Source organism: Rana temporaria, chromosome 3, assembly GCF_905171775.1.
Source record: "Rana temporaria chromosome 3, aRanTem1.1, whole genome shotgun sequence".
Classification (NCBI taxonomy): Eukaryota; Metazoa; Chordata; class Amphibia; order Anura; family Ranidae; genus Rana; species Rana temporaria.
The window spans coordinates 112,344,276-112,365,618 of record NC_053491.1 but is presented as its reverse complement, the minus strand read 5'-3'; the positions used below and the strand labels follow the sequence as shown (position 1 = coordinate 112,365,618).

At 43.0% G+C, this 21,343-nt stretch overlaps 1 protein-coding gene across 1 annotated transcript in view; it reads left to right on the top strand.

The window, feature by feature from the left end:
* Positions 1-21,343, top strand: part of UBE2H (ubiquitin conjugating enzyme E2 H) — a 61,274-nt gene that overhangs the window by 19,947 nt on the left and 19,984 nt on the right. Inside the window, exon 2 of the mRNA XM_040343255.1 lies at positions 18,977-19,053. Coding sequence (XP_040199189.1) covers positions 18,977-19,053 — 77 coding nt within the window. The remainder of the gene's footprint in view (positions 1-18,976; positions 19,054-21,343) is intronic.

Below are 21,343 nucleotides of genomic sequence, written 5' to 3'. Positions count from 1 at the left end.
CCTATGGGACACGTTCACATCCATGATTTTTTTTCAGCTGCTGCGTATTTGGAAAGGGGCGGGGACTTTTTAACGCAAACTGTGCTATTTTTGTTTTTTTTGGTTCAATATACTTTAATGGAGAAGCTGCAGAAAAGCATGTAATGTGTTTTTGTGGCAATTTGTGTTTTGTAATCTGCCCAACAACAAAATTGGCCCAAAAAAAAATTAAAAACGCTATTTTTTTTTTTTTTTAAGGCTATTATCCGATTAATCGAAACAATAATCGGCCAACTAATTGATTATGTTAATAATCGTTGGTTGCAGCCCTACTCTGAATATATATTGGAGGTGCCCTTCCTGTGTTGTGTATTTTGAGTGTTTTTTACAGAGGAGATCTCCAATGGAAAATTTACTACATCACCAATTGCAGAAATCCCTTCACCTCCACTAGATCTTTACTACTTGCTGACCGCCTACCACAGATATACTCCGGCAGGTCGGCTTTATTGTGCGAAACGACGTGCCTGTACGTCATTTCGTGTAATAGACACCGGGGGGTGTGCGTGCGCTAATTATGTAGAGGGGGGCCAATCTTCCGGTCTTGTCCACCTGCAATTGCTCCCCAGAGAGGCAGAACAGCGATCTGCCTATGTAAATAAGGCTGATCGCTTTTCTGACGGGGAAGGAGGAGATCATATGTTCCTGCTTAGCAGGAACACGGATCTGTCTTCATCCAGTGAGACCAGGGCTCGACAAAATCCAGGCGCCCGGTCGAAGTTGCGACAAGAAATAGTGACCTGGCGCCCAGGGAAGCCTCAATAACCGTCCGGTGCGGGCCCGCCGCGATCGCGGGCGCATGGAGGCACAGGAGCTTGTGTCTCCGTGCACCCCGGCCGGTAATTGAGACCGCGGCCTTCTGCAGGCCTAAGCTTCCTTCTGTGATCTGGCGCTATCTTGTGGTGGCCGTTGGCATTGCAAGTTAAACAGCAATCCAGCAATTCTAATGTGTTTTTCACTGTGTTTTCACTGCCATCTCATTCCTTCTAATTATAGCCCCCTAAAATGATATATATTTTTTTATTCTAACACCCTAGAGAATAAAATGGCGGTCGTTGCAATACTTTGTCATATCGTATTTGCGCAGCGGTCTTACAAGCGCACTTTTTTGGGAAAAAATTACACTTTTTTTAGCTAAAAAATAAGACCACAAATTCAGCCCATTTTTTTTTATATTGTGAAAGATAATTTTACACCGAGTAAATTGATACCCAACATGTCGCGCTTCAAAATTGCATCCGCTTGTGGAATGGCAACAAACTTTTACCCTTTAAAATCTCCATAGGCGACGTTTAAAAAATACTACAGGTTGCATGTTTGGGGTTTGAGGAGGTCTCGGGCTAGAATTATTGCTCTCGCTTTACCAATTGTGGCGATACCTCGCATGTGTTTTAATACCGTTTACATATGCGGGCGATACTCACGAATGCGTTACTCAGAAAGCTTTATCTGTGTCAAGAAAAGACATACAATCTATTTGGGTACTGTGTCGCACAACTGCACAATTGTCAAAGTAACACAATGCCGTAGTGCCAAAAAATGGCGTAGTCATTAAGGGGTAAATCCTTCCGTGGTTAAGGGTTAAGGTGATACTAAAGTCCCCCCTCCATTAAAAATGAAAAGCATGTTATACTTGTCTGCTCTGTGCAATGGATTTGCACAGAGCCGCTCAGATCCTCCTCTTCTCAGGCCCCTCTTTGGTGCTCCTGGCCCCTCCCTGTTGAGTGCCCCCACAGCAAGCAGCTTGCTATGGGAGCACCCGTGCCACAGCTCCCTGTGTCAATTCAGACATAGAGCCACGGCCTGGCACCACCCCTTCTCTTCTCATTGGCTGACTGACGTTGACAGCAGTGGGAGCCAATGGTGCTGCACTGCTGTCTCAGCCAATGAGGGGAGTCTCGGACAGCAGAGTCTCTAGGGCAACATCGCTGGATCTAAATGGGGCTCGGGTAAGTATTAGGGAGGCTGCTGCACACTTTTTTTTGCTTTAAGGTAAAAAAAAACTCCTGCCTTTAGAACTGCTTTAAGTGAAGCCGCAGGACCTAATTTTTGAAGACTTGTTTGTGGTACTTTTAGATTAAAAAAAAAAAATGTGCACCTCCAAAATGTATCCCTTCCGCTTTAGGATCAGATATCGAAAATAAACATCGCAAAGAAAAAAAAATTACACGGGGGTTGTATAAATCATAAAAAATGCTTTACTTCAATACTGGGCACTTTCACCCCTTCCTGCCAAGGCCAATTTTCAGCTTTCAGCTCTGTCGCATTTTAAATGACAATTGAGCGGTCATGCTACACTGTACTCGAACAGATTTTTTTTTTTTTTTTTTTTTTTTTTTTACCCACAAATATCGATTTTATTTTGTATACAAGTACGCTTTCTTGACAATGAGGCACTAATATGCAGCACTGGTGGCGGGTACTGATAGGGAGGCATGGGTTGGCATCCCTAGTGGGCTCTAATGGGCATTATTGATGGGTTTGCACTGATTATAAGCGCAAACCCCCCATGTCAGGAGAACCGCTGATAGTCTCTCCTCTACTTGCTCCTTGTCAACGTGAATAGAGGAAAAGCCGATAAGCAGCACTTCCTGGTTATGATGTGATTGGACACAGCTGAGCACATGGTAAGGAGCCTAAGTCATAGGCACTTTACCAGGATCGGAGATGCGGTGTGTCGGTGACACATCGCATAAGGGTTCGCTTTGCTGCGCACTCTTGCGGGCACGTCATGTTGCACGTCCTTTGACGCCCAGTCGGGATAATAGAATCACCCTGCAGCCCTAATTTTGCATGCGGAAAGTGGTTAATTCATAAATCCTGCATATTTGCACCAGCATTCCTTTTTAATCCCCATGTAAACCTGATTGCCAGATTATTTTTAGTTCAGTTATAGAAATTTGACCTCTGCAGGTCTTTGACGTAGTAACCAACCCCAAGTGCAGAATTCAAGCATCTTAAAAAAATTTGACACCGATTATTTGATTTTTGCGTAGAAGGTCCTAAAGTATTCATCTTTGCGCCATGCTTATTTAAGCTGGCCTTCGTTGCCTATGAAATCCACTGTCATTGATGATGATCATAGTATTATTCCTAATTGAGCATCAATAATGAGCTTATGTGGGCCTTTCCAAATCACTAAAGTGTATTTAGGACTTGGAGAAATCGTTATCCATCACAAACTCTAGTTTTGGTCCAGCGGAAGACCAAACCAATTATCCTGGACAATTGAGTAAGAAATGTATTCTATATACTTTCTTAAGTTGCAGGCGTCCCCTTCAGTTTATCTTGACTATAGTGCGGAAGCCAGTCTCTTTAGTAAGAGTCGGGCTTAATTCCACATTGAGGAAATTCTCTGCCTGTGGTTTACATTACACAGCCGGTAGTGGGTGCATTTAGGTGACACGGGATTAATCTCATCCAGTGGCGTAGTGTGGGGGGCACAACCAGTGCAACACAACATAGAGGGGCGCAGGAAAACACAGCATGAGCCTGCTCTATCCAATGTGTCACATTGGATGACACCATAGTTGTGCACAAGGGGTGTGCCTGGGCAGACCCGAATCCAGGGGCAGTGCCTGGGGGGGGGAGGGGGTGTCCCTCTAGTACCCCCGAATACAGCATCCTGAGATTTGCAGCTGACCGGGACTCGGCTGTGCAGTATCACCTTATGCAGCAGGCTGAGGTGGTGGTGTGGCCAAACTCTTTCCTACACATTCACAGGTGGCAGAGCAGAGATGGAAGCCCAGGTGTCCTACTCCCAGCTATGGGGTAAGTGGCTAGTGGGGAGCGGTCTACCTTCATCACTACAGGAGTTCCTTCCATGCTCCATCTGTGCTACTTCAACCCTTACACTCGCCATGCACAGCCTCCTGACAGGCGGTCCTTGCTACACACTGGACTCGGAGTGCTAAAAGCCCACAGATTTGGGGGCGCACATTACTTGCCTTGCTCCGGGCAATGACCACCTACTCTACGCCTCACACACATTTTCAGCGTAACTTTCTGTCTTTGCTGTTTTCCAGACCAGCTTCACTTTTGACAGCAGCTCCTAGCTGGAGCGTCACTGTCAACACTCAAGATGGTTCTGGAATGCATCACACACAGACGGGGAATTTACTTACACAGTGGTGGGCTTACATCATAGTGGGTATCGCAAGACTGTCCGCCGACTGTGGTAATCCACCAACTATGTGTAATGTAAGCCACAGATGGGGGAACTTCCCCATTGCATATGTAAATAAGCCTGCTGCTTTACTAAAAGAATAGGAGCTCTTAGTGGGTGTGGCAAAAGGATATAAAAGTACACTGCGATTTGACGTGGCATCATCCTGTAACGTCCAGAAGTGACCACAGAAACGCAGATCTGCTTCTGTGTTTGCTTGCCATGGTCAATTTAAATCCGGGACCTTGGAAAACTGGCAAGATCACCATTTTTTTTTTTTTTTAAGGATGAAATAAGTAAAAAATTAAGGGATTTAGATTAAGAAAAACGACATGTATATGCATGCAGGCATATTCATATTTTGTGGCATAACATACTTTAACATGTTTTGTTCTGCACTGTCTTTATGTGGAGACAGCAGCTATCTTTGCAAAGTCAGGGCTTTGCTTTCCTTTTCCAAAGCCTTCACCAAGGATGGTTAACGAGCACAAGTCACTCAAATCTCCTGAGACCAGCAGTCAGAGGCGCAGTACCTTAGCTCTCCTACTGCAGATCTATAGCTACGATGCTGTTGACACACAAGTAACAAAGCATTTTCTCACATCGGGAGCAGCACTGCAATTTTTCAGGAGGATTTCAGACATAAGTTCACCTTTTGTAACATGTTACAAATGTATCGGCCCCCCTTTTGACAGTGATCTGGCGATCTTCCCCCACTCCCTGCCGCAATCTACAAAAAAAAAATGCGGCCACATCATCTGTTATGGGAAAACAAGTTCTGACAATCTTTGAGGCTGTCTGCTTGTAGTTCTCAATGAACTGCCAGGGCGCTTTTGAGCTCTCTGGTAGTTTGTCTCTTCAGGCCTGTATATATGATATGAAAATCAGAAGTAAAATTTTGTCCGAATGATCTGTCGCTTTTGAGATTGTTAGTATGGTGCTTTTCAACAGCCGATTCCATTTTTTTTTTATCCGAAAAAAGCTGTATGTGCAGACTAGTCGTGTGTTTTTTTTTTTTTTTTTTTTTTTTTTTTTGTATGTGAACTCGATTTTTGTTTAATTTGTGTGGTTTTCGTTCAAAAAAATCGTTGAAGCAAGACTACACATGCTCAGAAACAAAAGAATACATGCAAAACTATTCGGCACATTGCATCACTTCTGAAGTTGTTTTCGGTCATACGAGAATTTTCGTATGGTGAGTAACCTCTTCACTTTTGACATGAGACTAGCATGCAACAAAAAACGGAAATCTGATCCTATGCACGAGGCTTTCCTGTCGGTGTGCTGAAGTTAGGTGATTGGCTACTATGCAGAGCGGCACCAGATTTTGCACTCTCCAGTTTTAGTAAATTGGGCACCTGTGTGTCTGCCTGCCCATATGAGCAGATACACTGACAAGTCTGCATGGCACCCACAATTTGCTAATCCTGGGTGCAATGCTTTACAGGCTCCAAGTAAAAAAAAAAATGCACATTTTTTTTACCTGAAAAAATATGTGCATTTTTATTTTTTTTAAGATGAGCTTATCCTTTTTAAAGTTTTGATTTTAGGTCCACTTTTAAAATCTGTTTGACCAGAACTGTATTCTAATGTAGAGTCAAGGAAAAGTACACCACTCGACCCTCCTAGGGCATGCTGAAACTAGATGCTGGCTTGGAGTCCTTCACTCCTCCACACATGGCTTGGTATAATCCAACACAAAAGCCACACATGTAAAGTCCAGTGACCAGCTTCAGCACATGGTCCCACCCCAGGACCACTCCTCTGATGTGTCGCCCTAGACTAGGAGAAGTATGTTGGGTCCAGAGAACACCACCCCCTTTTCTCATCTCATTTGGCATAGGCAGATTGTATAGGCATATAGCAATAGGCAGAAAGGACTGGGCAAGAACACTGTGCAGCAGTGTGTACAGAAAGTTATCAGCTCACTGTTTTTCTGGCAGGATCAACAGATTATTTTTCGCTTTTGTCAAACTGGTTTAACCACTTCCATACCAGGCACTTGCGCACCTTCCTGCCCAAGCCAATTTTCAGTTTTCAGCACTGTCGCAATTTGAATGACAATTGTGCGGTTGTGCTACACTGTACCCAAATTAATTTTTTCAAAAATTCCCACAAATAGAGCTTTCTTTTGGTGGTATTTGATCACCTCTGCGATTTTTATTCCTTGCGCAACAACTAAAAAAATTAAGTTTAAAAAAAAAAAAAAAAATTAAGTTTTTATTTTTTTCTGTAATTTTTTTTTGTAAATAAGTAAGTTTTCTTCTTCAATTATGGGCACCGATGAGGCGGCGCTGGTATGCTGCACTGATGGGCAGCGCTGGTATGCTGCACTGATGGATACTTATGGGTGGCACAGATGGGCACTGATAGGTGGGCATTGGGCATAGATGGACACTGGTGGCATTGCTGGGCATCATTTTAGCCAGTGCCCATGTTGCCAGTCAGTGCCCATTGCCGATCGGCTCTCCTCTACTCGCGTCTGTCAGACGCGAGTGAGGAAGAGCCACTCAACGGCTCTTCCTGTTTACATCGTGATCAGCCGTGGTTGGACACCGCTGATCACATGGTCTGCCGGAGGCTCTTTACCGAGATCGGAGATGCAGGGTGTCGGGGCGCGCGCCGGCATTAAATCCTGCAGGACGTCAATAGACGTCCAGTCAGGATTTCACAACCACTTCCCAGACGTCAATATGCTATTGACCGGGCGGGAAGTGGTTAACAAAACTTTCAATGGTATATTTAACACACCAAAGGGGAGCAAATAAGAGCTGTTTATGGAGTTTACATACACTTTGTTATAACGAATGTTTTTGACCATTTAGTTTTTGTTATATCGTTCTGTTGTCATTTTGACAGTATGTTTTGATTAGTCCTCTTTGCATGGCTTCATTGTATGGCTTCAAATTAGGAACAGGTGTTGTTGAAAAACCGATTCCTCTGGAGCAGCTGAGTCATCATTTTGTGGTGCAAGGCTTTCCCACAGTTGATGTTTGGAGCCATATCTATGCCGGGCTACTGTCCTTATATGGCTATCCTGTCCATAGCACCAATGACAGCAGACCAGCAGTAAAAACAGACGTGGCCCTGAGCTGAGAATGCTCCTGCATGTCTTATAAAAGACTTATCTGCCGGTGTGTGGTGGCCTTCGTAAGCATTGTTTTTTGACTTTTATAAAGTCAAGCATAACAGGGTTTTAGATGTTATGTTTTTGCATGCACACTACATAGAAACATAACCCTGAAATCTAGAGGAACAATCTGTCACTTGAAGCAGACGGTAACGTTTCCTGCACAGCAGCACAAGTGTTAAACCAATTGGGGTGGATTTGTTGAATGTGGCTTTGAATCCTGTAGCTCTGTGTAATAGAAGTGAAACAGTCAGGTGCAAGCTTCACAAGCTGTGAAGAAAGTGTAACCCTGGAATCTAGCAGCCATGCCTATAAATATAAGGATCACTGGTAGACCTCCTTGATGTTTTAAATAGGAATGGTAACATATGTTGATAAGATTTAATTTCTTATCTGCAGCTTTGAAAACCCACATGGTCATCTCTCCTTTGCACAGCTTCCTCCATCTAGTAGCATGTGTAGATAAGCTGTAAAAGTTATTTCCAATTATTTCTGGTTAGTGATTTTACATGTTACGAACAGATGCTTTTTTTTTTTCTGATGGCTTTTGATGAAGCCGTGATCTGCCGATATGGTTCCCCCCCCTTGACTGCGCAATCCGAGCCGATGAAAATCACCTAACCTGATCAGCTGTAGCAACCGGTCCAGGGCGACGTGGAATTCGCTGTAAGTGGCCAGTCGATGCGCTCGCTCGGCTTCCTGCCTTTTTTTTTAACATTCTCCAAGTCCACGGGGATGTTAGAGTTGTAAAGGAAATATTTTTTTTAGCGGAAATTACTGTTTACAGGGTATAGAGACATAATAGTTAACTGATTCCTTTTAAAGATGATTAAAAATAGATAAAAATCAATCATATAATGTACCTGTAGTTTCAGTTTAGTTTTTGCATGCTGTTTCCTGGTTCTGTGATGTACAGAGACTCAGAGCCAATACAGAGCAGTGATGGTTTGTAAAACGAAACTGATTGGTGTTGAGGGGTTTTAGACACACAGTAATCGCACCTCCTTGATTAGTGACCACAGAGAGAAAGCTCCCATGACTTTTTTCACCAGGAAGTGTTCAGAACAGAGAAGGATTACCGCAACATCAGAGCAAAAACTAACAATGAGGACATGAAACCAGGACTGCAGTAAGGTAAAGGAAGCTATTTAGCTATAAAAAAAAAATTCCTTTAGTGACCCTTTAAGGAATGAGCCTGGATGCTGCACATGCGCCATATACAGCTGATCAAGTTCGGAGATTTCCGTGGGCTTCGTCTGTCAAGCAGGGAACCATATCGATAGGGGAACTAGCTCGACAAGACACCGGCCATGTACGTGCAAATTTCTTTCCTGCAACCACGATTCAGCCATCAACACAGTGCTGACAGGGGAATCACTCCTGCTGAGCTGTTGTCTACCATCTCTGCTGAAAGAAGACCGTTATTATCGCTTGCAGCTATAGCAGCCACTAGAGTAAGGCCGTTTCACACAGGCTTTTAGTTTTTCTGGCGGACCTGATCGGACACTCCTTTTACCTCCTATGGTGCGGTGACATGTTCGCTGACATCTGCCGATATCTGATCCTGTCTGTGAAATCCAGATGGATGTTGACCCTATTTTTTTCACCTGTCTGGGGGATCGGATGAAAACAACAAGGCGGTCTGTTTTCCAGTCTCCCCATAGAGGTAAGCGGGGCTCTGACGGGTCTGTCTCGGCACAGTGAGCAGAGATAGACCTATCATTCCCCCCTGCTCATCAGAGATCAGCAGATTTATCCCCCGCTGAGCAAAGCAGAGTCCGTTGGGCAGACCACCCATGTGTAAGAGCCCTAAGAGTATCCGGCAGGCTGGTTGTACCCAAGTTGATCCATCAATCCGCTTGGTGCATTCAGCCTGCCCATTAATGGTTCGACTCTCGTCCGGTTCCTGCTGAACCGGCTGAAATTCAAACAGTGTATAGCCAGCCTAAAATTGGAGGTGGAATATTTACAATGAGATTCAATCCTCAAATTGTCCAACTGCCACTTGGCAGAGTTCAGGAAGGATGAGCACCACATGTCCAGCTTTTTTTTCTTCTGCATCCCAAAAGCATAGACAGTAGGTTATATGGTTTTCAATTTCATAGTTCACACCAGTGCTTGCAGTTCCTGTGTGGTTGGTTCCAGAAAAAAAAAAAAATTCCATGGCTGTGCTGTTTTCACAGAACACCAGCAGTGTATACACTACGTTACAAAAGGAGTTGGCTGTTTTGACAGGAGTAAAAAACTTGTCACCGCCTTGCAGGCGGCCATGTTGGTTAGTAGCAGGCGGCCCAACGGTGTCCACTCATATCGGGTAGTGTATATGCTGCCGGTGGTCTGTGAAAACAGCAAAGTCGTCAAAATCTGCAACTACTGCTGCTGGAGAGTCGCCGGAAGCAACGTAATTTTAGATTTTGACAAGTTTTTTTTTTTTTTTTACAACACCGGGCAATTCAGGAAGCGCAGTAGAGAACAAATTCTCTTGCCACGAATGGTGGTGCATCACCCGAGAGCCGATGGAAACATCAGCTGGGGTGCCGACATCACTAGATTCCAGGTCAGGTAAGGATCCTAATATTTATTTTCTAAATGGGTTCCTTTAAGCTAGTGCATTGTTGGTTCACTAACCTTTTCCTTTAAAAATAAAGTAAAGTAAACCTTTTCCTTTAAAAGTAAAGTAAACTTTCCCTTTTAAATTGTGTTTATGGTTCAGTAAGATGTTTAGTTGAAATGCTATTTCAAGTGGTTGAATGTGTTTGGGCACTGGACTAGAACCGAATGCATTTGTGTATAGAGCAGGGATATTTGGATGGACACACCCCCTCGGGGCGAACAGTTAATGTCAGATTGTTTGTTGCTGTCCTGAAAGTTTTGTATTGAGCAATTGGCGTAGAAAAGGTTTCTTCCCTGTGCGACGTTTGCCAGGATTTTTCTCATTCTCCTGGATATGGTTTGCATTGTGCTCGGAAATAGTTACTGCCCTACACTGATTACAACTTCAGTCTTAAGATCAGGTTACTTGCAGCTGCATACTTGTATATAGAGGTCTTCTATATTTACGACACACGTGGTAGTTTTGTATTTGGGTATTGCATCGAATATGAGCCTCTACCTTGAATGCACGGTTTGAGTTCATACGATAAACCAGAGCATAGACATTATTTGTGCTGTGGTTTAGTTAGACAAGTTTCTCAGGGATTAGCTCAGTGTTTCGTCTCCTTCTCTTCTTTCACTCCCCTGGATTGGTTAATGTGTAAAGGATTTTTTTCGGAATGCGCTGGAATTGTAGAATTTTAAAACCACTCGACCTCCAAAAGATTTTGCTTTTTGGCACTGCGCTACTTTAACTGACAATTACACGATCATGCAACACTGTATGTAAATGAAAATTGTATCACACAAATATAGCTTTTCTTTTTGTCATCAGTTTTTTTTTTTTTTTTTTTTTTTTGTGATCGACTAAAAATATACAGAAAAGTTGGGGAATTTTATTTTGTGCTATAGCAAATTATAATCCAATAAATGTAAAAACGTAATGAATTTAGGGCAAAATGTATTATGCTACATGTCCAATAAGTGTATATTTGGTTTGCACGAAAACTATTAACATCTGGTATGGATACTAGAATTTTGTATTGGTTTCCTACTAGTAATGGCGGTGATCAGCGACTTCTAGTGGGACTGTGAGGGCAATTTGACACTAGCTGATGCTGGCTGGGGGGTACAATGACATCAATAGTGACACTAATACAGTTATCGGTGCTATTACTATGCACTGTCACTGTACTAATGTCACTGACTGGGAAGAGGTTGACATCTAAGGGCGATCACAGGGTTAAATGTATGCGTAACAATGTTTACTGTGCTACTTTTACTAAGCGATCTTGCTGTTATTTTGTCGCCCCCCCGGCAGGGAATAAAAAAAATGGCAAGATTGCCTGTCGGTGTTCTGAGTTTACAGCACACAGCTCCCTTCCCTGAATGACAAAGCCAATCAGCAGGTGCCGGTGATCATTCGTTGGCCACCACCCGCTTATTGGCTTGTGCTGTAACAGGTCGCAGCACAGCCGGGGCGATGGGCATGTGAACCCTACCCAGAAGCGCTGGTCACGTTTCGGATACTGCTCCCTTGAATATGTTCTGTGATTTTATTTTTTTTTTTTTTTTTTTTATCTAAACAATATTTTTATAAAAAATTATCCACTTCGGCGCCAGAAGATTTTACCCCCTTTGTGACCAGTCTATTTTTTCTAAAACCTATCCAATAATAATTTGTAAAGATTAAATTTCTACATACATTTTAGCCAAAATGTCTTTGGTAAAAAAAAAAAAAAAAAAAAAATCCCAATAAGTGTATATTAATTGGTTTGCGTAAAAGTTGTAGCATCTACAGACTATATCTATACTGGATTTTTTTTCCTTTATATTGATGGCGGTGATCAGCGACTTGTAGCGAGATGGCGGACAATCTGACACTTTGAGGAAACTGGCTAACTGCCACTGACCTCTCCAGTGACGCGAATACAGTGATCAATGCTAATATACACCGACACTGACTTGCTCTGTACAGAGGCTCTGTTATTTAACACAGAGCTCTAGGCTGTGATTGCACACAGCCAATCGGCAGGTCCCAGCCATGAATCCTTGTGTAATGTATGCTGATTTTACTAAGCAATGTCTTTGCAGGGAAACAAAAACCGGCACATTGTTGCTGTCAAAGCTTTGTGTTGATTGCATACACAAAGCTCTCTCTCCGATCGGCTGGTCCTGGCCATAAATCATTGACCAGGAACTGCTGATCGGCATGTGCTTGGAGCCAGTACCGGCACAGCTGAGCGGGCGGCTGCATGCGCCTACTACATGCAAATGCGAGAACGCCTGTTTGTGTCATTCTGAGCAGCCGGCCTGCACTTTAGCAGTAAAACTACAGTGTGTTGTAGACAGGTGGTTATACTGAAATCATGTGCACACAAACGTCTTAAATTCATAATAAAGGAAAACTTGATCATGCTAAAGTGACTCTGTTGCTACAGGGTCACTTGTAAGCAAGCCAGCCTTGTAAACAAGCATTTCTGCTTGAAACGCCATTGATTTGCTGTTCCCTACCCCACTGCAGCGAAGTGAGAGGAAATTCCTTGGGGATCTCCAGAACTAGTGTCCCCATTGGAAGAATTCCCTTATATTACTTTTCTGGGGATAACACAACATTTTTTTTATTTTACTTTCAGTTTCAATAATGGTAAACCGGACAAACCGGGAGGGGGAAATCTTAACGGGCACAGACGGCAATCCATCTCCACTCCATCCAAAACGTAAAAAAAAGATTTGCCTTCAGTTATACTTTAAATGAAACTCGTGACCCAAATAGCAGGCAAATTCATGTTAGTTGGCCAACTTTCCTCTGCTTTTATCTCCTATAGCTTTTAGAGTTACTAAATGCACAAAAGTAAAATCATTCTGTCTATGCAGTAAAACATGCTTTTTATAGTCGCCGTGAAACCTGAGGGGTTAATCTTGTGCATTGTGTAAAAAAGGCTGTTTGATACGGTCTTCTCTGATCCTCCTCTTCTTCCACAGTCCCCAATCCATCTCCTGATAGTACAGAGCCTTGAGGGCACTCTGCACATGTTCGGTTTGGTGTGTATTGCTAACAAAGGTGTGTGTGTGTGTGTGTGTGTGTTTTTTTTTTTTTTTTGGAGAGGGTGCTTGTGATCAGCATTGGGCCAATCGGCACTGTCCAGACAGAATCAAGGGTCACGCGGCCTCATAGGATAGTTGGGAGAAAGAACTCCTACAAGGTTTAGCCAGTGCTCAGATACGGATAGAAGTCACAAGACTGCTCTAACTGATGAGAAAAGGTATTTAGCAGATTATATTTACTAAAACTACATTTCCATGTTCCTGGGTTTAGTAACACTTTAACTTTGCACTTCTGGGTTCACAGGCTTGGCATACAGGCGACACTGGGCAGTTAGGATATATTAAAATCAAGGGCTTCTTGTACAGGTAGCACCAATCACTTAACCACTCGAGTACTAACCTATAATAGACAATTACTGGGCCATGCAACACTTTACTAAAATACATTTTGATATTTTTTGGTGACTTTCTTTTGGTGGTATTTGAAGTGATTTCAATGGCATATTTTATTTTTTTAAGTAACAAACCTGTCATACTTGCCTGCTCTGTGCAGTGGTTTTGCAGATCAACCCCAATCATCCTCTTCTTGGGTCCCCTGCTGACACACCTGCCGAGTGCCCCCATAGCAACCCGCTTGCTATGGGGGCACCCAAGCAAGCTTGCTCCAGTGCCGCTGCTCTGTTTGTTCATTCACACAAAAAGCGTGGCTTGGCTCTGCCCCCCACTCTCTCCTCATTGGCTCACTGGCCTGTCATTAACAGGAGCCAATGAGGGAGAGCGGAGGCTCTCGTGCACATAGCTGGATCTAGATAGGGCTCCAGTAAGTATTTGGGTGGCTGCTGCACACAGAAGGTTTTTATACATGAAGGTAAAAGAACTTTAGCATTGACAATCAGTTTATAACCACAAAAGACCAAGAAGTTTCCCTTACTTTGCTATAAAGCATAACAATGCCAGTACAGTATGAACCCCCTTTGCACCCCAAAATGACTAAATGGTAAAACAGAGCTTGGCAGTGGTGTAGTAGATACAGCAATCATTATTGCATAGATCATCAGAGGAAGCAGAAAAGAGGTTAATGTACAGGTCCTATACAGTGGGAGGAGAGATAAGGGGTTAATGTACAGGTGGTGAGGGTGTGGATATACAGGTCATATAGGGACAGCATAGAGAGGAGAGATGTACATCGGAGGAAGGGGGTGAAGTGGTAAACCAAACTAACCAACAATCTCTTACTAGTCACCATGAATCTATTGCTAATATCACTCACTTACCAATGAATCCTCCACTGGGAGAGGAAGGGAAGGGCTCTCGAATGTAAACAGAGAGGATTTATCAAAATTGGAGCAGACAGAATCTGGTTCCTCTGTGCATGGCAACCAATCTGCTTCTATTGTTAAATTTACATTTGAAGGCTTAACTGCTTGCCGACCACCTGCCGCCATTATACTGTGGCAGGTCGGCTCTCTTGTGTGAACCATCGTAGCTGTATGCTGCGGGAGCGTGTCCGGTAGACTCTGTCTGCCGCAGCGGCCCGCGATCGTGGTGTACAAAGGCAGAACAGGGATCTGCCAGTATAAACAAGGCGGTTCCCTTTCTGCCAGATGACATGTCAGATCTTCTAAATTAAAGTCCCTAAATCCATTCCATAGTTTGTAGACGTGATGACTTTCAAGATATACGCCTACAGATTACATGGATTCCAAACGGATGATCGATGGATCCACCACCTCCATTCATAGATCATTTTATCCTCAGAATCTATAGTTCAACTTCTATGAATGGTGAAGCTGGACACAAAGAGAGGGTATAGTCTGGCTTTGAGAGCCTGTGACAGATAATTGGTTGTATTCACACCCGTTGCCCTAGAAGTTTAAGGGGTGTGGATGGACAGTATGGAGAATTGCCACTAAGCTGAGGACACAACCTCCTGTCTGTCTTGATTTTGTCTGCACTCAGACCTTAAAGGGGTTGTAAAGGTTAGTTTTTTATTTTCTAAATAGGTTCCTTTAACCACTTAAGGACCGGACCAATATGCTGCTAAATGACCCAAGAGGTTTTTACAATTCGGCACTGCGTCGCTTTAACAGACAATTGCACGGTCGTGCGACGTGGCTCCCAAACAAAATTGGCGTCGTTTTTCCCCTACAAATAGAGCTTTCTTTTGGTGGTATTTGATCACCTCTGCGGTTTTTATTTTTTGCGCTATAAACAAAAATAGAGCGACAATTTTGAAAAAAATGCAATATTACTTTTTGCTATAATAAATATCCCCCAAAAACATATATATATAAAAAAAAATTCCCTCAGTTTAGGCGGATACGTATTCTTCTACCTATTTTTGGTATAAAAATATCGCAATAAGCGTTTATCGATTGGTTTGCGCAAAATTTATAGCGTTTACAAAATAGGGGATAGTTTTTTTTTTTTACTACTAATGGCGGCGAGCAGCGATTTTTTTTTTTCGTGACTGCGACATTATGGCGGACACTTCGGACAATTTTGACACATTTTTGGGACCATTGTCATTTTCACAGCAAAAAATGCATTTAAATTGCATTGTTTATTGTGAAAATGACAGTTGCCGTTTGGGAGTTAACCACAGGGGGCGCTGTAGGAGTTAGGGTTCACCTAGTGTGTGTTTACAACTGTAGGGGGGTGTGGCTGTATGTCTGATGTTATCGATCGAGTCTTTCTATAAAAGGGATCCTTCGATCGATGCAGCCGCCACAGTGAAGCACGGGGAAGCCGTGTTTACATACGGCTCTCCCCGTTCTTCAGCTCCGGGGAGCGATCGCGAGTGGGCGGCTAGAAACGAATAGCTGCGCCCTCGTCCCGGATCGCTCCCCGCGGGTTTCCGACCGCCGCATGTCTGCCGACGTACATATACATGCGGCGGACCTTTTCCTTCGATTTCCCTTCTAAATGTTTTTTTATTTTCATTTATCTGAGTTTCTCACTTCCTGTTTCTCCTCGGTAAACTTGCCCCCATCATCTGGCTGGGTGTTTGTCAGCCAGAACAGCTTACTGAGGAACAGGAAGTGAGAAATTCAGACAAAGAAAAAAACATTTAGAAGGGAAATCGAAGGAAAAGCTAAGTGACCCAACAATGCACTAGCTTATAGGAACCTATTTAGAAAATAAAAAACTAACCTTTACAACCCCTTTAAATATAACACGTGTGGATATGTGTTTGTATATAAAATATATATATATTTTTTTTTATACATTTTTCCACCAAAGCCTAGTGATTTTAGAATGGGGCCAGGAGTATTTTTTTATTTTTGTCCCCCACAAGCAATTTAATAGGGTTTTAATTACTATAGTGCCTAAGAGTTAATGTTCTGTCATGTTGATGTATTTTTAGATGATGTTGTATGTCTTGTAGTAGCAAATACAAGCTGTCATGTGTAGTGACGGCAGAACAGATTCCTGGAACAGCCTTTTCTTTTTGGGAATAGCAATTCCTATGTGTGTAACGGCACATTATGTGCCTAGCTTCATGATAATTGTATGTCTGTGCATGCGTCTAATGCAGTCATTTAAAACCTGGCATGTAGTAGAACTGGCATCCTGCTCACTCCAGCCAAGATCTAGAGCAGTCACAATCAGCCAAGTATTCTGTATTGAAAATCTACACTCCATGCAAGAAACTGAGCGTTATGGTTTGTCAAGTGATGTAGGCGCTTAAATGGGTTGTAAACCCTCGTGTTTTTTTCACCTTAATGCATCCTATGCATTAAGGTGAAAATGCTGTCATGCAGCAGACCCCCCATTTTACTTACCTGAACCCATTCTTTCTCGCCCTTGCGACGAGCTCTAGCCAGTGTCTCGTGTCCTGATTGGATAGATGGCAGCACAGCCTTTGGCTCCCGCTGCTGTCAATCAAATCAAATGATGCGGGGGCGGGGCCAAAGGACACATGGGTGTCCCGAAGGAGAGCTCTTCTCAGGTGGGGCACTCGAGAAGAGGAGCCATGGGTGCCACTGAGGGACAACAGAAGAGGAGGGTCGGGGCCATGATGTGCAAAACCAACTGCACAGAGGTGGTAAGTATGACATGGTGGTTTTTATTTTTTTACAAGGATTTAGTAACCCTTTAATGCGTTTTAATACCTTCTATTTTCTGTGGGATCCTCTTTCTCTCCCCAGCTACTTCTGAATTGGAGGATGAAGTTGATGCAGTGGGCCTTCAGGGTACAAAAGCATGGGACTTGGGTTTCCCCAGGTATCTTCCTGTTATGGTAGTTGGGATATTGTTCTCTGTCTGGGCAGGATGTGTCCACGATGCTAGTTGTGTGTGTGCGCTGCTCCAGAAATATATTAAGAAATGGTTTTGGTGACCTGACATTTTCATTGTTTTATTTTTTTGTTTTTGGACCTGTTCAGGGACTGTAATTCATTTGTTTTATGAATAACTGGAAATTGCACAGGAAGTATTGTGCTATGACCATAATATATGTACTGTTAGACGTTCACAACCTTCCACATGTCTGTTCTCATCACTAGTTTTCAGTGCTGTAGTGAGTAGGCAATCGCATACAGTGGGTATAGAAATGACTCCCCCCCCCCCCCCCCCCCCCATTTTTAACATTTACATTTTGTTGATTTGCAGCTTGAAATGAAGACAGGCTGTTTTTTATTTTATCCACCTGTATTTACTCAGTGCAACTTAAGTGAAAAATATAACACCAACATGTCGTCAGAAAAAAATTCAAAACCGAATCGGAGTTGGAAAGAAGGATCACCACCCTCCTAAAAATGAAATGTAAACTCATGTAGGCGTAGCTAATCACCTTTATGGCTCACAAAGCTATTTGACTTTCAACTGTGATCAGCTGTGGTCATTTTGATTAGCTCTTCCTGGAGCATTTCGGTCCCTGGTAGTGCAACGGAAGCAAACAATCAACTATGGGTAGCAAGGCACAGTCAAAAAATCTCCGGGATAAAGATTTGGACAGGCATAAGTCAAGAGATGGGTACAAAAAAATTTGCATGCACAGGAATTTCGGCGGCCGAAATGGTGTGGCATTTTGCAGATAAAGGTGCTGGTTTATGGCACCAAACACACCTGCAGTATTGCCACGATTTTGCAGTTCTTATCGTGTTTTACATGGGTCAAGTGACTCAAAAAACACATAAAAAATGTAACGCAGGTCTATTGGTAATGCATTTAAAGAGGGAGATCCCTTTATAGGCTTACCTGTAGTGAAGAGTGGTTGGTTGTGAAGGATTTACAACCACTTTAAGGTGAAAACCCTGAGACTTTGCAACTCGATTAAAGGAGCGAAAATGCATGGCAAGACCATCTCCATTATTCTCTGGGGGGCGTTCACTACTCATGTACTGTCCTAGGTTTTAGGAAGACTGCTACAGGTGCTTTTTTGGTACATTAGGATGCACTTTTCGCCCCATAGACTTCCTGCGTTGTACAGTTCCCATTGCATCTCCTGCCAATTTGCTGTTCGTCTTCCTTCCTGTCTTTACAATTCACAAAGCACAGTCTGTGATGATGCAGCTTTGCTTGTGAATCTTTTGCTCTGTTAACAAAACTATTCCAAATGGTATATTTATCTGTTCAATGCAGAAAACCTATTGATCATGATATAAATCTTGTAGCGCTGAGGGCTTCCTGTACTTGCTGCCTTTGTTGCACTGTTATCAGTTAACATTGTTTCCAGTTCTTCTATGAACTACAGAACATCTCTTGATGTTAAATGAACCTGAGCTTTGGTTTTTCATTAAAGTCTTACTTCCTAAGAATGTTAATAGTTTATTGTCCAGTGATAAACTCTTATTTGCGAACTGACAGTTCGGACATGAATTATAAATGAAAGATCTAGTTAATAAAGTTCCCCATTAAAAAAGTTTGCAAAAAAAAACACGCAACCTGTACATGATTTTATTAACAAAATGTATTGTGTGGTACGGCCATTTCGACCTTTTGCTTTTTATAACGTTGTTGAAACTCGTAGTTTTTATTTCTTAACTCAATCCTTTTAGTATTGAAAGCAAACATGAAGTCACAATCCTAGGAGGACTAAATGAGTTTATAGTGAAGTTTTATGGACCACAAGGAAGTAAGTATTACCTCTGTGTCATTCTGTTTGTATATATTTCAGTTTATGGCGGAATACAAAACTAGGTGAAATCACGGTTGAGGTGTTATCTAGGTTCTAAAGGCCGTACACATGACAGCCACCTTGGCGTTTTACGTAACATGACCGTAGATGACTTGTATTACTTCACCACTCTAGGGTTGATCCCACCGTCTATAAAGGAACGGTAGTCATTCACTTCTCAAAACTTCATTTTAAAGGCATTTACTCAGAGCCACATTGTGGGAAAGCTGAACCCAAGAACAGCTGCCACTTGTCTGTATAGATATTGACTTGGCTGCAATTAACCAAACAATGCCAAGTACGAGGAGCACCGCCCCATATATATGCACTCCACCTGACCTCCCACCGTAATGTGACACTTTACGGGGGGTTAATTCGGCCTTCTAGAAACCTTCCTGACAGGCCTGCAGACCAGCATGATGGCTGCCATCCTGCTACGAAGTGATCTGGTAGTTTGGGAGAATCTGCTACGCTAGCAGACTTCTATACTTGCAGCCAGGATAAGAAGAAAGCCAGCCATGCAACAAACGGCTGGCTCTATCCGGATTGGCAAGACAATTGACGCCATATATGTGTATTAACCACTTTAACTCCAGGCCTTTTCTGGCACTTTTTTGTAACAATCAGTATTTTATGCTAAAAAATTACTTGGAAACCCCCAAACATTATATATTTTAAAGCCGAGGCCCTAGAGCAGGGTCGGGAACCTTTTTGGTTGAGGGAGCCATAAACGCCACATATTTTAAAATGCAATTCCGTGAGAGCCATACAATATGTTTAAAACTGCAATATTCACATCCCCCCCCCCCCGTAATATCCACACCCCCCCACTGTAATAGCCCCATCCCCCCACTGTAATATCCCCATCTCCCTCCCCCCCACACTGTATATATGATTGTCTGCTTGCTTACCACTGCGCAAGCAGGCAGATCTACGATCAGTTGCGGCGGGTGATGACGACAGCCCGCCGCTCACTAAGGCTGCCGCTGGGTGTACCAAGATGGCCGGAGCTAGGCCGAAGCCACGGCCTTTCCTATGGGCTCAATCCGCAGATCGGCACACCATGCGATCCGCGGATTGAGAGGCGAGAGAGCCAGATCAAAAGAGCCACATCTGGCTCGCGAGCCATAGGTTCCCGACCCCTGCCCTAGAGAAAAAATTGGTGGGTGTTGCAATTTTTTTATGTCATATTGTATTTTCCCAGCAGTTTTTTCAAATGCAATTTTTTTGTGCAAATATTTTTTTTCTCCCACAACAATGCATAAGCCAATTTTTGGTAAAATTATAAAGGATGTTAGAGTAAATCAATACCAAACATATCGCGTTTTAAAATTGTGCACGTCCGTGCAACGGTGATGTCAATTTTACTTCTCCATAGGCGATGCTTTTAAAGCCTTTACAGGTTACCAGATCTACACAGGAGGTCTGGTGCTATAATGGTTGCCCATGATCTGACGTTCAGTGATGCCTCACAATGTGGGGACGATTGCCGTTTGACTGTGTGCTGGACCTCCGCATGCGTTTGCGTTTGTACGGGGAGACTTTTTTTACACAGTCTCCTTTTTAAATTTTTTTGTTTTTTTTAATCGCTTTTATTGCTGTCAAAAGGAAGGTACACATCCCTTGTGACAGCAATAGGCATGTGACAGGTCCTCTCTTTATGGAGAGATCTGGGATCTGTTAGACTCCCAGATCTCTCCTCTGCCCTTAAAAGCATTAAAAACACAAAGATCGGTGTGATCAAATCGGATCAGATCTTTTAATTTTTAAAAATGATGCTGTTTACATCCGGGTCCCTATATCGTAGTTGGACAGAGCGGTTCCGGTCTTTTGCTTCTATGATCAGCTGACCGAAGCGGTGGGGACAGCCTGACAGCCATTCTGCTGCTTGTAAAAGTTTGGCCGCTAGGATTGGCTTTTACAAGAGACATGACCGTCGGCTCCAAAAAAATAAATGGTTTTGGGATGATGCCTACAGCTGCAAGCATCATCCCGGTGTAACCACTTGAAGTTTGGTCATCTAGTGGTAAATTCAGTGCTGACCCTTTTCTTGTCAAATGCCCATTGTATACCTTCCCAGTCTTTCGGTACCCCTTTGTCAACTGATGCTATCCACACAGGCATAACGTGACTCTGGGCTATGTCACCATTGGTGTACTACATAAGCAAACACTACCTTGCAAAAAAGGGTGTGGGGGGTGAAATATAGTGAAGTTCCTCCTTCTTTTTTTTTTTTTTTTTTTACCAG